This window comes from Dipodomys ordii, unplaced genomic scaffold (assembly GCF_000151885.1).
Source record: "Dipodomys ordii isolate 6190 unplaced genomic scaffold, Dord_2.0 Scaffold189, whole genome shotgun sequence".
Classification (NCBI taxonomy): domain Eukaryota; kingdom Metazoa; phylum Chordata; class Mammalia; order Rodentia; family Heteromyidae; genus Dipodomys; species Dipodomys ordii.
The window spans coordinates 2,482,513-2,497,803 of record NW_012267405.1 but is presented as its reverse complement, the minus strand read 5'-3'; the positions used below and the strand labels follow the sequence as shown (position 1 = coordinate 2,497,803).

The window sequence follows — 15,291 nt, the reverse complement described above, 5'->3', positions numbered from 1 at the left end:
CCACGACTGGACCCAAAAAAAAAAAAAAGAAGCTGGGTCAGTGATTCAAGCCTGTAATTCTAGCTACTTAGGAGTCTGAGATCAGAGATCATAGTTCAGAGTCAGCCTGTGCAGGAAAGTCTGTGAGACTCCAATTAAACTAGCGCTGTAGCTCAAAGTGGTAGAGCACCAGCTTGAGCAAAAAAGCTCAGGGACAGCTCCTTGAGTTCAAGCCCAATGACTTACCAAAAAAAAAAGCCAGAAATGGAGTTGTGGCTCAAATGGTAGAGCCCTAGCCTTGAGTGAAAAAACTCAAAAGATAGCGCCCAGGCTGTGAGTTTAAGCCCCATGATGGGAACACACACACACACACACACACACACACACACAGAAAAATAATTGGGACTCATGTGTATAATTCAAGTGGTAGAGTGCCTACCTAGAAAGTATGAAGCCCTGAGCTCAAACTGTCATATAACCAGAAAAAGAAAGAAAATGATTAGGAGTAGTATAGAGAGGTGGTTAAGAGCCTGAACAGGTTTAAGTTCTTATTCTGTCAGTGACTTGTAAATCTGGTTGGGTAAATTCAATTTCTAAGCTTTTAAATTATAAGTATATTAAATTATAGTAATGTACATTAGAGTTTCTGTGAGGATTGAATAATTGTTTTGGTTTATATGTACATAGTCACTACTATGTTCCAGATATCATTAAATACATTTAAATGCATTTTTAATACTCATAGCATCCTTGAATTGTAGATATTGTAGATATTGTACCCATTTTACAGATGTGAAAACCATAATACACAGTGAAATCAGCTCAATATCTCATGAGGTGGTATCGGGGGCAGAGGTGAGGTTCAAACTGACTGAGACAGTCGGGTTCTAGGCCACGTGCTGTGTTGCCTGTGCAGCTCACGGATGGGCATATTGGGAACCTCTAAGAAATGCCAATAATATTGTAAATATAATATGCAAGGATTAGGTATTCATTGGAAAGTTAAGAAAATACAGTTAGGCAAATTAAAAGCCTATGTTGAGGCTTAGGGCTCTTACAAAGGAAATTGAGAGCTGTGGCTTATAGAGTTTTCGGAAGAAAAGTCCAATACTGGCACAAATGATTTTGGTATTACTTTCAGCAGACTTTATTCCCAATGAGTTATGTGTGTGTATGTGTATGTATGTGTGTTCGTGGGTTCACAGTTTTGCGTATATGTGTGCATACACCTGTCCTTGGGCTTGAACTCAGATCCTGGGTGCTGTCCATGGGCTTTTGCTCAAGGCAGATAAAAGTCTCACAGACATTCTTGCCTGGGCTGGCTTTGAACCCTCAGCCTCCTGAATACCTAGAATTACAGATATAAGCCACAAGCATTATTTTTATGATAAGGCCCAGAGTGGCCTTGAATTTCCTGTATTTGCCTCCTGAGTAGATAGGATTATAGATGTGTGCTGCCACTCATGACCCAGTTTTCCTCCATAACAACTATATAGTGAGAACAATCATGGTCTCATAAAAATTACATTCATTCCTTTTAAGGTTAGTAACTTCCACTAGGAAGATTCCTCCTCGTACAAGGTTTCAAATCACCATCCTGATGATGTTAGACCAACTCTCCAATCTATGAACCTTCCAAATCATACCCAAACCTTAGCACCAGAGAAGAAAAGCTCATTTTTAATTTTTCCACCTATTATTTCATGGCCTCTCTTTTCTAGAGAATTGTGGAAACCCTGCTGCTCATTTAAAAATGTAATTCATTAAGCCTAACATTTTCCCACAAAACAGAGGCAGGATGTCCTTTATCTATGAATTGTAAAAAATCATGAACAAAATATACGAAATTGAATGAGGAAACAGTTAATGGTATTGTGGAAACAGAATCTATAAATCAGGAAATCACCCTAGCTGAGAAGCCTCATGCATCATAAGTGCCAGTATCTCTTATGAACCCCTTATTGCAGAGTTTACATGGTCCCAAAGGATCATTACCAGTTATGAGTCACCTCCTGTAGAGGAGCCCAAAGCTGTAGACTCCCGCCAGGTAACTAGATAATGTTCACCATAAACAATGCTGCCTAATAAGACAGCTAAATGGGGCCTTAACAGGTTTCTAGGGCAACAAAGCCAGGAAGTTAGTCCCATGTCATGCCTGTCTTAGGGAGATAGATTTTGTTAGCTCTTTACAACTTTTCCAATATCTTTTTTTGTTGTTGTTGGTTGTGGGCCTTGAACTCTGGGCCTGGGCGCTGTCCCTCAACTCTTCAGCTCATGGCTAGCACTCTACCACTTGAGCCACAGTACCTCTTCCTATTTTCTGAGTGGTTTATTGGAGACAAGAGTTTCACAATCTTTCCTGCCTGAGCTGGCTTTGAACCGTGATCCACAGCTCTCAGCCTCCTGAGTAGCTAGGATTACAGGCGTGAGCCACCGACGCCCGGCTTTCCAAGATCTTTTAACAAGATGATTTTCAAATTTGCCCAAAGTAGATGGTTTTGAATAGCTTCAAAACTTTCTGGCTTATATCCTTTTTCATTTATTATAGCTTTTCTTCCCTATTTCTTTTTTCTTTTTGGTAGGTCGGATCAAATATTCAGAACACGTGTATGATGCATGTATGAATACATTTGACTCTCTTCCTCTTGCTGCCCTCTTAAACCAACAGTTTCTCTGTATACATGGAGGAATGTCACCTGAAATTACTTCTTTAGATGACATTAGGAAAGTAAGTAAATCTTATTCACATACACAGTCAACCAGTACATCTTAATTTGTAAATATATACATAATCAAAGAAAATAGAAATTACTTGTGATCTTATTGTAAGTCAACTACTGTTAATACATTGATATATAGATATATAGATATGACAGAAATATTCTTCTTTTTTAAAGTTAAATCCTGCCTTTACTGGCTAGAAGTGTAACATTCTTAGAGTGCAGCTCTGAAACTTACATCACAGCGAGAAAGGAAGAAACCAAGTTCTAATCCCGGTCTGCCACTGATTGTAGCCTTGACTAAATTATGTAATTTCTTAGCATATTTGTATGTGTGTGAAATTTGGAAATTGGAATCTGTAGTCTGAGGACTTGGCTAGCTATGAAATTCATTGACATTAACCTTTTAGATGATTAATTGTTGCATCTACCTTACATGGTGATTATTTCTAAGAATCTGTGTTTTTCCCTCTTAACCTTTTTGTTCTTTTAGTTCTCTCATATAGGTGCTAAAACTAAAGATTATTTTGTTCATAAAACTTTTCTCTGAATTAAAAGACTTGACTCCTCAGTATAAAAAGGTTTACCTGCATGAACTGGCTTTTCATCTGCCTCATTGTTTTAAATACCTAGCATGTAAATTCTGCATCAGTTGTATTAACAAAAAGCTCCAGACTTCTGAAGGCCTTGTCTTAACAATAGGCTATTCTAGTTACTGGTGTTCTCTGAATTTTTATGCTCTTAACTAAAGCAGTAGTGACTAAAAGCTTTTGATTGATATTGAAATGACTCCACTGCAAAAAAAAAAATAGAAAGGAAAAAAAGCCTTTTACAAAATAAAACTAGCATTCTTTTGTAATAGTCTATTGAAATGAAATAAACAATGAACAGAACAATTGTATAAAACCTTGCTTTTCTGGTAACATTGGCTCTCATGGACAATTGGAATTATCTTTACGTAGTCTTTCTAAAGTATTACACTTCAAATTAGAGGCAAGACTCATGCTTAGTGAATGGGAGTCCCTGAATTCAAACCCAAGTACTAGACCTCCCAAAGAGAAGATAAATACTTTGTACAACTATTTAAAGATAATTAAAATAAATTTTAAAAAGATCAAATAGTCCAGGCACTGGTGGCTCACACCTGTATTCCTAGCTACTCAGGAGGCTGAGATCTGACCTGTATTCCTAGCTACTCAGGAGGCTGAGATCTGAGGATCACAGTTCAAAGTCAGCCCAGGCAGGAAAGTCCCAGTGAGACTGTGAGACTCTTATCTCCAATTAACCACCAGAAGACCGGAAGTGACACTGTGGCTCAAGCGGTAGGGTGCTCACCTTGAGCTGAAGAGCTCAGGGACAGCCCAAGCCCAGAGTTCAAGCCCCATGACTCACAAAAAAAAAAAAGAAAAAGATCAAATGGTATGTTTCTGCAGTAGTTGATTTCACATTTGAATGGAATTAGTACTGCTTTCAGACTGATATGGAAAGGTCTTTTTCTACCATATGGGTAGATGACAGGAATAGTTATAAGTATTACTACAGAAAATAATAAGAAATTATGTATCTAAAATTTAAAATGTTCATTTTTCTTTTGCAGGAACACCCTTCTGGGGTCTGCTGTCTCCTTTCCCAATAACATTCCTGTAGGTAGAGGGCATTTTTGACCTTTTGCTTTTCTGATGTTTTTTTTTCCTTTTGGCTTTTCTGTATCTTCCAGTTGGACAGGTTTGTTGAACCTCCTGCCTTTGGGGCAGTATGTGACTTGCTTTGGTCTGATCCCTCAGAGGATTATGGCAGTGAGAAGACTGTGGAGCATTATACGCACAACACTGTCCGAGGATGCTCTTACTTTTTCAGGTAAGCTAATCCTCAAAGGAGAAAAGAATGAGAGAAGCTGTGATGTATTACATCAAGGTTTTGTTGTTGTTATTGTTGTTGCCAGTCCTGGAGCTTTGGCCTGGGCACTGACCCTGAGCTTCTTTTGCTCAAGGCTAGTACTCTACCATTTGAGCCATGGCATTACTTCCAGCTTTTTCGCTGTATGTGGTACTGTGGAATCGAACCCAGGGCTTCCTGCATGCTAGGCAAGCACTCTACCACTAAGCCACATTCCCAGACCATATCAAGTTATTTTTAAGTCCTTGATATCTCAAACATCTATAGTAAAGTGACTTTTTTATTTTCTTTCATGATATAGGGAATTAAACCTATGGCTTCACACATACTAGGCATATGCTTATTAAATTCCTCAGCAGAATGCAGGAAACTCCTGTTTGTTTTATACTTTCTTAGGTATTATACTCAAAGAAGTGCCTGGATGTCTTTCAGTGACTAAATGATCTAGATCATTTGTTCTTGAACATCATTTATGTACTTTCACTAAAAAATAATCAGCCTGGTGCTGGTAGCTCATCCATATAATCCTAGCTAGTCAGGAGGCTGAGATATGAGGATCACAGTTCTAAACCAGTCGGGAGAGGAAAGTCTGTGAGACTCATCTCCAGTTAATCACCTCAGAAAAGCCAGAAATGGAGTTGTGGCTCAAGTAGTAGAGCATTATCCTTGAGTAAAAAAGCTCAAGGATAGTACCTAGGCACTGAGTTTAAGCCTCAGGACCAGCATGCGTGCAATTTTACACACACACACACACAGCATGCAATTTTACACACACACACACACACACACACACACACACACACACACAAGAATCTTGGCTGTTTTCCCAGGGATTCTGATTCATTAGGTCTGAGACAGGAGTCCTGTTATGTTTTTGAAACTCTCCAGCTTTTGTAACCACTGATATAGATAACGATATAAAAAGAACAAGATTGTGATCTAAGCCTAAGACACTTCCTGGAAGTTGGCTGTTATCCTAAAGGTCACATGGGAGTTTTTGTTGTGTTTTGCCATTCAAAAATAGGAAGATACAAGAGTGCTTGAAATATAAATTATTTTTAGTTTCAACATTTCAATTTGACAGTGAAACTAGTTTTATTCCTCAGACTCAAACTCGGGGGTTCTACATGTCAGGTCCAGCCATTTGTTCCTATATAGCCAAGTAGGAGACAAGATGAAGGACAGGGAAAGTTCAACCAAGCAATTTCTTTCTTTCTTTTTTTTTTTTTTTGGCGGGGGGGGTCCGGTCGTGGGGCCTGAATCCTGGGCCTGGGCGCTGTCCTTCAGCTCAAGGTTAGCGCTCCGGCTTTTTTCATTATGTGGTGCTGAAGAATCAAACCCAGGGCCTCATACATGCAAGGCAAGTGCTCTGCCACTGAGCCACCTTCCCAGCGGACAGGGAAAGTTCAGCCATTATATTCTTCACTCCAGAATTTCTGATTTTTTAATGGTGTCTACATCTTTATTACAATCTCTATTATACAGACTTGAACACAGAAGCCTTGTGCTTACTCTGCTTGCTTCTCATGGCTAGCTTGAATAGCTTCCAGACCTGCCTTTTGCTGGTTAATTGGAGGTAGACTCTCAAACTTCTCTACCCATGCTGGTTTAAAACTGTGATCCTTAGCCAGATATTGGTGGCTCATGCCTGTAATCCTAACTATACAGGAGACTGAGATCTGAGGATTGTGGTTTGAAGCCAGCCTAGTCAGGAAAGTCTATGAAACCTGTCTCCAATAAACTACTCAGAAAAAGATAGAACTGGTGCTGTGGCACAAACCACATGCACAAACCAAACCTATGCTCTTTCAGGTCTCAGCCTCTACCTCCTAAGTAGCTAGGATTGCAGGTATGAGCCTATGTTTCTGTGTTCTTCTGATTTCAGTTAGTTGTCTGTGTTCTCTTACAGTTCATTGAGCTTCTTTCAGTCTGTTCTTTGTCCTGCAGTTCACAAAAGCTCCATTTCTTTAGGGTTCCCGGAGCTTGATTAATTTTCTTTGATGGTGTCTTGTTTGCCTGATTCTTTATGATACTTGTATACTTACATTGGTGCTTGCATTTAGAAGAACACACACATCTTCTCTAGTTTTTACACATTAGTCTTCACACTAGTTTGTTTTGTAAATAAATACCTTCTCATGCTGGTTTCCTAGACCAATGAGGCTACTCTGAGATGGTGGTTGAACAGGCTGAGAGCTAAACCATGGGACTACAGTAAGGTCCACAGTTGGTAGGCCTTCTGTGAGGGCATGGGTAGGGCATGGACCCAAGTGCCTCTGGAATTTGCTAGAATGATATTCAAGCTGGGTCACAGGGCTGGTTCAGATCTGTATTTGGGACTAGTCACCAATTCTTTTACGATGACCATGGATAGTTGTGGATCCCAGCATGTGTCTGGGCAAGCAGGTCTTATCTGGACCACAGTAGAGCTGGAGTATGGTTACAGTGTGGCTTCTGGTCCGCTGTTGGCAAGTTTATTACTAGAGGCACAGTTAGTAGCCACAGCTCCTCCTAGGGGCCTAGCTGTGGTTGATTTGAACAAGTAGGATTGGAATTACTGCACAAGAGGCTGGACTGCTCAGAGCCTGCAGCTGGGACTAGGATCGAGATCCTACCTTTTCAAAGTGGCCTTCCTTATTCTTGTGTTTCACAACTTCCTACCTCATCGCCAAGGCCCCACTAAAGCACTTAGTCTGTGTTTGGACAAAGACTATCTATTCTGACATATCAATGTTGTCACTAACAGTCTATTTTTTATTTTTATTATTTTTGTCGGTCATGGGGCTTAGGGTCTGGGCCTGGGCGCTGTCCCTCAGCTCTTCAGCTCAAGGTGAGCTCTACCACTTGAGCTACAACACCACTTCTGGTTTTCTAGTGGATTATTAGAGATAGGAGTCTCATGGTCTTTCCTGCCCGAGCTGGCTTTGAACCGAAATCCTCAGATCTCAGCCTTCTGTAGTTAGGATTACAGGTGTGAGCCACCTGCGCCAGGCTACTTATAGTCTATTTTATTTTTATTTTATTTTATTTTTTTTGGGTCCAGTCGTGGGGCCTGAACTCTGGGCCTGGGCACTGTCCCTCAGCTCTTCAGCTCAAGGCTAGCGTTCTACCACTAGAGCCACAGCGCCACTTCCAGCTTTTTTCTTTTTGCTTATGTGGTGCTGAGGAATCGAACCCAGGGCCTCTGGCATGCAAGGCAAGCACTCTACCACTGATCCACCTTCCCAGCCCTATAGTCTATTTTAAAAGTAATTTTTTTTCTAGTGAGTATATGTGAAATGAAGATTAGAAAAAATTAGATAATTAGGAGTTGAGTGTGGTGGTACATGCTGTAATCCCAGCTACTTGGGGAAATAGAGACAGGACCATACTTTGAGGTCAGCCTGGGCAAAGTTAACTCAAGACCCATCAGAAAAGTAAAAGCAAAAGAACTAGAAGTGTAGCTCAAATGATAAAGCACTTAGCAAACATGGTCTTGTCCTACAAATTGAGTGATTGATTAACACCTGGATAATGCCAGGTTAAATTAGTATTTTACATTTATTCATATCAAGTATTTGTCATTCAAAAAACTAATAATATTTTTAGAGCCAGGCACTGGTAGCTCATGCCTGTAATCCTAGCTACTCAGAATGCTGAGATCTAGGGATCACAGTTCAAAGCCAGCCCAGGCAAAAAAGTCCCTGTAAGACTCTTATCACAGGGCTGGGAAGGTGGCTCAGTGGTAGAGCGCTTGCCTTGCATTCATGAGGCCCTGGGCTCGATTCCTCAGCACCACATAAGCAAAAAGAAAAAAGCTGGAAGTGGCTCTGTGGCTCAAGTGGTAGAGCACTCGCCTTGAGCTGAAGAGCTGAGGGACAGCGCCCAGGCCTAGAATTATAGCCCCATAACCGGGCCTCCCCACCCCCCCCAAAAAAAAGAATCTTATCTCCAACTAACCACCAGAAAACCAAAAGTGGTGCTATGTCTCACAGTGGTAGAGTGCTAGCCTACCTGAGCAAAAGAGCTCAGGGACAGCACCCGGGCCCTGAGTTGAAGCCCCAGAACTGACAAAAAATGTTGAAGAAGCCAGGCACATGCCTGTAATCCTAGCTACTCAGGAAACTGAGATTTGAGGATCACGATTCAAAGCCAGCCCGGGCAGGAAGGTCCGTTAGACTCTTATCTCCAATAAACCACTATAAAACCTGAAGTGGTGCTGTGGCTCAAGTGGTAGAGCACTCGCCTTGAGCTGAAGAGCTAAGGGACAGCCCTCAGGCCCAGAGTTCAAGCCCCACTACCGACAAAAAAGAAAAAAAGTTAAAGAAAACCACAGGTTCAGTTTGTAATACTGTATATGTGCACACATGTCCATGCATGCTGTTATAATACATTTTGGGGGGCGGTCTGGTTGTGGGGCCTGAACTCTGGGCCTGGGCGCTGTCCCTCAGCTCCTCAGCTCAAGGCTAGTGCTCTACCACTTGAGCCACAGCGCCACTTCCGGCTTTTTTCTTTTTGCTTATGGGGTGCTGAGGAATCGAACCCAGGGCCTCAGGCATGCAAGGCAAGCACTCTACCACTGAGCCACCTTCCCAGCCCAACACATTTTTGTATTATAATTCATACAAATGCATATTTGTATTTTGTATCAAGATACCAAGAAGAGTTTTGATGTATTATTAGTTATGGGTTAAGACAAAAGAAATTAAAAATGGGGAGCTCTTTGTGGTCTGAGGTTATCTATTGTCATGTTTGATTTGTAAGGTATAATAGTGAAACAAAAATAGAATTATTTCTGGCATAGTGACACATGTCTATAATTCCAGTTACTTTGGAGATGGATAGGAGGGTCACAGTTTCTAGCCAGTGTGGGGACAAAGTAAACAAAACAGTATCTCAGAAATAAAATATTTTTTAAAAATCTCTAGAAATCTCAGAGTCATGACTGAAGAGGTAGAGCACCCGCCTCATTAGGCAAGACTGTAAGTCCAACTCCAGTGCTAGAAAAGAGGAAAAAAAAAGAAGTTATGATTGCTAAGCTTTTAATAAAAATTCAAGGTCATTTTGAAATAATAACTCATACTGGCTTTTTTCTTCCTCTTATTAAGTAAAATTATTTTAAATAATTATATTAATTCTGGATGTTTTCTAATTTTCCTTTTCAGTTACTCTGCAGCTTGTGAATTTTTGCAGAACAACAGTTTATTATCAATAATTAGAGCTCATGAAGCCCAAGATGCTGGGTAAGTTACATTAAAATTGTTCCAAATACCATTTCAGAGTTCTTTTAATATCAAGATAGATGGGCTGTCATCTTTCTTCTAGGTATCGAATGTACAGGAAGAATCAGGCAACGGGCTTTCCATCACTTATTACAATTTTCTCTGCCCCCAATTACCTAGATGTCTATAACAATAAAGGTAAAAAAAAAGTCCAGCAGTTTTTGAGTTTTTGAGTAAGTCTGAGCTACAGTTTAATTTTGTATGTTTATCTTATTTTTATTGTTGTATTTATTTATTTGTAACTTTTGGTGCTAGGTATTGACCCAGGGGTCTTATGCATGCTAAGCACATACTCAATCACTGGACTACATGCCTAGCCCTTCCTTTATTTTTTGGTGGTGGTAGTGATACTAAGGTTTGAACTCAGAGCCTCATACTTACTAGGCTGGCATTCTACCATTTGGTCCACACTTTTGGCCCTTTTTGCCTCACTTATTTTTGGGGTATGATCTTTCATTTTTGCCTGGGAAAAGCCTCCAGTTTTGATCATCCTACCAGTGGGCCTCCTACATAGCCAGAATTACAGATATTCACTACAATGCCTGACTTCTATATTGAGATCTTGCTTAACTTTTCACCCTGGCTGGCCTTGAACTCTGATTCTCCTGATCCCTGCTTCCTGAGTAGCTGTACCCAGTCTTGCAGCATGTTTTAACACACACACATGCACACACACACACACACACACACACACACACACACACAAACATTTTGTGCCAGTTCTGGGACTTGATCTGGACCTGGGCACTGTCCTTGAGCCTCTCTTGCTCAAAGCTAGCACTCTACCACTTGAGCCACAGCCTCCTGAGGAGCTAGGATTACAGGTATGAGCCACCACTGCCCAGCTCTTTTTCTTTTTTGCCATGCTAGCAATAGAACCAAGTGCCTCATGTTTGCTAGGCAAGTGCTCTGCCCCTTGTTATCCATTTTTAAAATAATTTCTTAAGCCAAGCATCAGTGGATCATACCTATAATCCTAGCTACTCAGGAGCTGAGATCTGAGGATTGCAGTTCAAAGCCAGCTCAGGCAAGGAAATCTGTGAGACTAGCTACCAAAAAGCTGGAAATGGTGCTGTGACTTAAAGTAGTAGAGCTCTACTTGAGTACAAAAGCTCAGGTACAGCACCGAGGCCCCAGGATCAGCAGTAGCATGAGTGTGTGTGTGTGCATGTGTGCATGCACATTCACACACATTTAAGTTCTCTCTTAGCATTTTGCTTTTGTCATTTTTCTTCATGAAGTCTTATTCTATTCTACAGTATTTTACTTCCCAGTTCATCCTACATAGTTCCTTTTTCCTAGTATTTTCAGTGTATTATCAACTTGATTTATTCTGGTTTCCTTTTTTGCCAACAGTATGTCCTATTTGTGTTGTTTAACACCTTCAAGGGAACCAAGCACAAAGGGAGCTCATGCCTATAATCCTGGTTATTCAGGAAGCTGAGGTCTGAGTTTTGAGGTTCAGATCCAGCCTTAGCGGACATATCCAAGTCTCTTATCTCCAACTGATCAGCAAGAGACTGATTCTGGAAGGCTAGTTCAACTGGTAGAGGACCAGCTTGTGAGGGAAAAAGTTGATTGAGAGGACAAGACCCTGCGTTCAAGTTCCAGTACCACCACATACACAAAAAGACATTGTAAAGGACACTTTATGGCCCACGTCATATTTGTAATGAAAACGTTCTCTTCTCAATACATTTTTAAACTTTATTATTCGAAGTATCTATTGCTGGCCTGGTGGATTTATCAATACGCAAAGCTGAATCATGCACTCAGATCAGCAATGACTAAATAACTTAGTGCCAGTTTATTTTTTGCTCCATTCTAAAAGTTTTATTATTAATTCTTCTTCAGTGAACTTTTAGTCACAGTGTATTCTACCTGAGTTTTCTGTCAACTGTGAGATGATGTTAATCTCAAAATAGTAACTTTATTACTATAACTGGTAAACTTTATCTTAAAATAGTCATATTTTCCTTGATTGTTTCTTAAGCTTTTTTTAGCTTTCTTAAATGTTTTATTGAAAATATAAGTTAATTGCCTGAAATAGATTTTAATTATATTCTTATTATTAAAGAATTGTACAGAGGGGTTACAATTTTGTAAGTTAGGTAATGCATATAATTCTTCTTGGACAGTGTCACCCCTTCTTTTCCTTTCCCCCAGTTTTCTGCCCACAAGTTGCATAGTTCATTTGTTTATCCTTCTTCCCTCCATTTGTGTGTTTCCCTTTTGCTCTCTACAAAAAGCCAAAAACAAACAAAGAAACCACCACTGCCAATAACACAACAAATGCTTGCAATTTCCTGGACTTAAGAGTTTTTTTTTTTTTTAGGAAAGGGCAGAGAAGATGGCATCTGAAACAATCCCTGTTGACAGTTTCTATATAAATGTCTCTTTTCTTGAAATTGCAGAAGACAGTTTTAGAGGTGCTGATAGCTCATGCCTGTAATCCTAGCTACTCAGAAAGTTGAGATCTGAAGAGTATGATTTGAACCCAGCCAAGGAAGGAAGTGTGTGAGAGTCTTATCACCAATTAATTAGCAAAAAGTTAAATGTGGGGGTGTGGCTTATGTGTTTGTGAGGCCCTGAGTTCAAGCTTCAGAATCAGCACCAAAAGAAAGAAAGAAATACAATTCTGTTGTCCTTTTCTTTCTCTTCTATTGCTTTTCTTTTTTTTTTCTTTCAGCTTGGGGGATTGTTTATACCCTATTACTAAGGTATCACTAACCTTACAGGTACTTCTCAGTTCCACTGGTTATGTAAAAGACCTTTAAGTTGTGGTTTTTAAGGGTCTTATTCCTGTTATTTTGGCATTGTTTTATTTTTGTTTACTTGCTTGCTTTCCTGTCCACTGGAAAAGAAATACACAAAATCAGTTTTGTGAGGCTGGGAAGGTGGCTCAGCGGTAGAGTGCATGCCTTGCAAGTATGAGGCCCTGGGTTTGATTCCTCAGCACCACATAAACAGAAAAAGCCGGAAGTGGCACTGTGGTTCCAGTGGTAGAGGGCTAGCCTTGAGCTGAAGAGCTGAGGGACAGCGCCCAGACCCAGAGTTCAGGCCCCATGACCGGCCAAAAAAAAAAAATCAGTTTTGTATGTTTTAATTTGGGGGGGGGGGATTCTGGGGATTGAACTCAAGGTCTCAAGCTTGCTAAACAGGTCCTCTACTACTTGAACCATGCCTCCAACTCCCTTTTGCTTTGGTTATTTTTGTGGTGGTGTCTTACTTTTTTATTTTTTATTGTGATTAAGTGATTACATAATTCCCCAAATTTCACAGTATTGTGGGATAGTGATGCTCAGTTAAAGTCACAAACACATTCTAACTTTCCTGGAGCAAATTGTCTATCACAGTCTATAACATGTATGAGTTCTATGAGCTTTGCGAAACAGTTATTTCTTCCACATTGGGTGATGTGTACATTTCTTCTGTTTTGCATAGCATCAGCTGTTCCCTCTTTCCCAATTGTTCCCTCTCTCCCATCGCTGCCATTGAGTTGCTTAGTTCATTTTGGTCAATGTCCAGTGCAGCTGATGGGTCCCGCTGTTGTTTTTCCCTGATTCCCCCTAGTTCTGTGTCGTCTTCCTGGTTCCCCTCCGGTGTACACATATATAGCATACATGTGATCAGCAGCATGGGGTTATTTAGTAGTGGTTCGACCAGATGAGTGGAAGTCCTTTGTTTTTTAAGTCCTGTTAATTTTGTTGTATCACCTAACATTTTTGGATTTAACATGCACTTATCAGGGAGACCATGTACCGTTTGTCTCTTTGCTCTTAGCTTACCTTGCTCAACATGATTTCTTCTAGTTCCATCCATTTCCCTGCAAATGTCATTATTTTGTCATTTCTAATGGCTGCATAATATTCCCTTGTATATAGATACCACAATTTTTGGATCCATTCATCTGCGGTGGGACATCTGGGTTGTTTCCATATCCTGGCTATTGTGAACAGTGATGTAATAAACATGGAGGTGCATGTGTCCTTGAATATTGGTTCCTGTTGTTCAGGATAGATGCCTAGAAGTGGTATGACTGGGTCATAAGGGAGGTCAATATTTAGCTTTCTGAGGACCCTCCAGACTGCTTTCCAAAGTGGTTGTACAAGTGTACATTCCCACCAGCGGTGTAATAGGGTTCCTCTTTCTCCTCATCCCCTCCAGCATTTGTCATTGGCTGACTTGAGGATGTGGGCCATTCTGACTGGGGTAAGGTGGTATCTCAGGGTTGTCTTTATTTGCATTTCCTTCACCACCAGGGATGATGAACATTTCCTCATGTGTTTCTTTGCCATTTTTATTTCTTCATCTGAGAAGTCTCTCTTTAGTTCCCTTGCCCATTTAGTAATTGGTTTGTCAGATTTGGGAGGGATTAGTTTCTTGAGTTCCCTGTACATACTGGATATTAACCCCTTGTCTGATATATTGCTGGTAAATATTTTTTCCCAATTACTTGGCTGTCTTTCTAGCGTGGTTGCAATAGCTTTAGCTGTGCAGAAGCTTTTTATTTTAAGGTAGTCCCATTTGTCAAGTCTCTCTCCAATTTGTTGTGACTCTGGGACTCTGTTCAGGAAGTTCCTTCCTGTGCCTATAAGTTCAAGTGTCTCTCCTACTCTGTCCTGCAGTAGTTTCAGAGATTCAGGTTTAATGTTAAGGTCTTTAATCCATTTTGAGTTGATGTTGGTGCATGGTGATAGGCTGGGGTCCACTTTTAGTTTTCTGCATGTGGCTGCCCAGTTTTCCCAGCACCAGTGGTTGAAGAGACTGTGTTTCTTCCATTGTATGTCTTTGGCTCCTTTGTCAAATATCAGCTGACTGTAGACCTGTGGATTTATTTCTGGATCTTCTATTCTATTCCATTGGTCTTCAGGTCTGTTTTTGTGCCAGTACCATGCTGTCTTTGTTTTTATGGCTCTATAGTAGAATTTGAAGTTCGGCATGGATATCCCTCCCATGTTGTCTTTATTCCCTAGAATTGTTTTAGCTATTCTAGGTCTTTTGTTGTTCTGTATGAATTTTTGGACTGTTTTCTGTATTTCAGAGATATATGTCATTTGGGATTTTAATAGGAATTTTGGCAGTATTGCCATTTTCACTATATTAAGTCTGCCTATCCAGGAGCATGGGAGGTCTTTCCATTTCCTAGTGTCTTCTGCAATTTCTTTTATTAACTTTTTATAGTTTTCATTAAATAGTTCTTTTACATCTTTGGTTAGGTTAATTCCTAAATATTTTATTTTTGGGGAGGTTATTGTGAATGCGGTTGCTTCTTTTATTTCCCTTTCTGCTTGTACATTGTCAGTGTACAGGAAGGCAACTGATTTTTGTGGGTTGATTTTGTATCCTGCTACTTTGCCGAAGAGATTTATGATTTCTAAGAGTTTGGGGATGGAGTTTTTGGGATCATGAAGGTATAGTATCCTGTCATCTGC

General features: G+C 40.3%; 1 protein-coding gene across 2 annotated transcripts in view; it reads left to right on the top strand.

Moving 5' to 3' along the window:
• The window catches only part of Ppp3cc (protein phosphatase 3, catalytic subunit, gamma isozyme), a 59,944-nt gene that overhangs the window by 26,996 nt on the left and 17,657 nt on the right, over positions 1–15,291 (top strand). For both annotated transcript variants that reach the window (XM_013034455.1, XM_013034456.1), the window contains exons 5-8: positions 2,562–2,707; positions 4,417–4,556; positions 9,740–9,817; positions 9,900–9,994. In XM_013034455.1, coding sequence (XP_012889909.1) covers positions 2,562–2,707; positions 4,417–4,556; positions 9,740–9,817; positions 9,900–9,994 — 459 coding nt within the window. The remainder of the gene's footprint in view (positions 1–2,561; positions 2,708–4,416; positions 4,557–9,739; positions 9,818–9,899; positions 9,995–15,291) is intronic.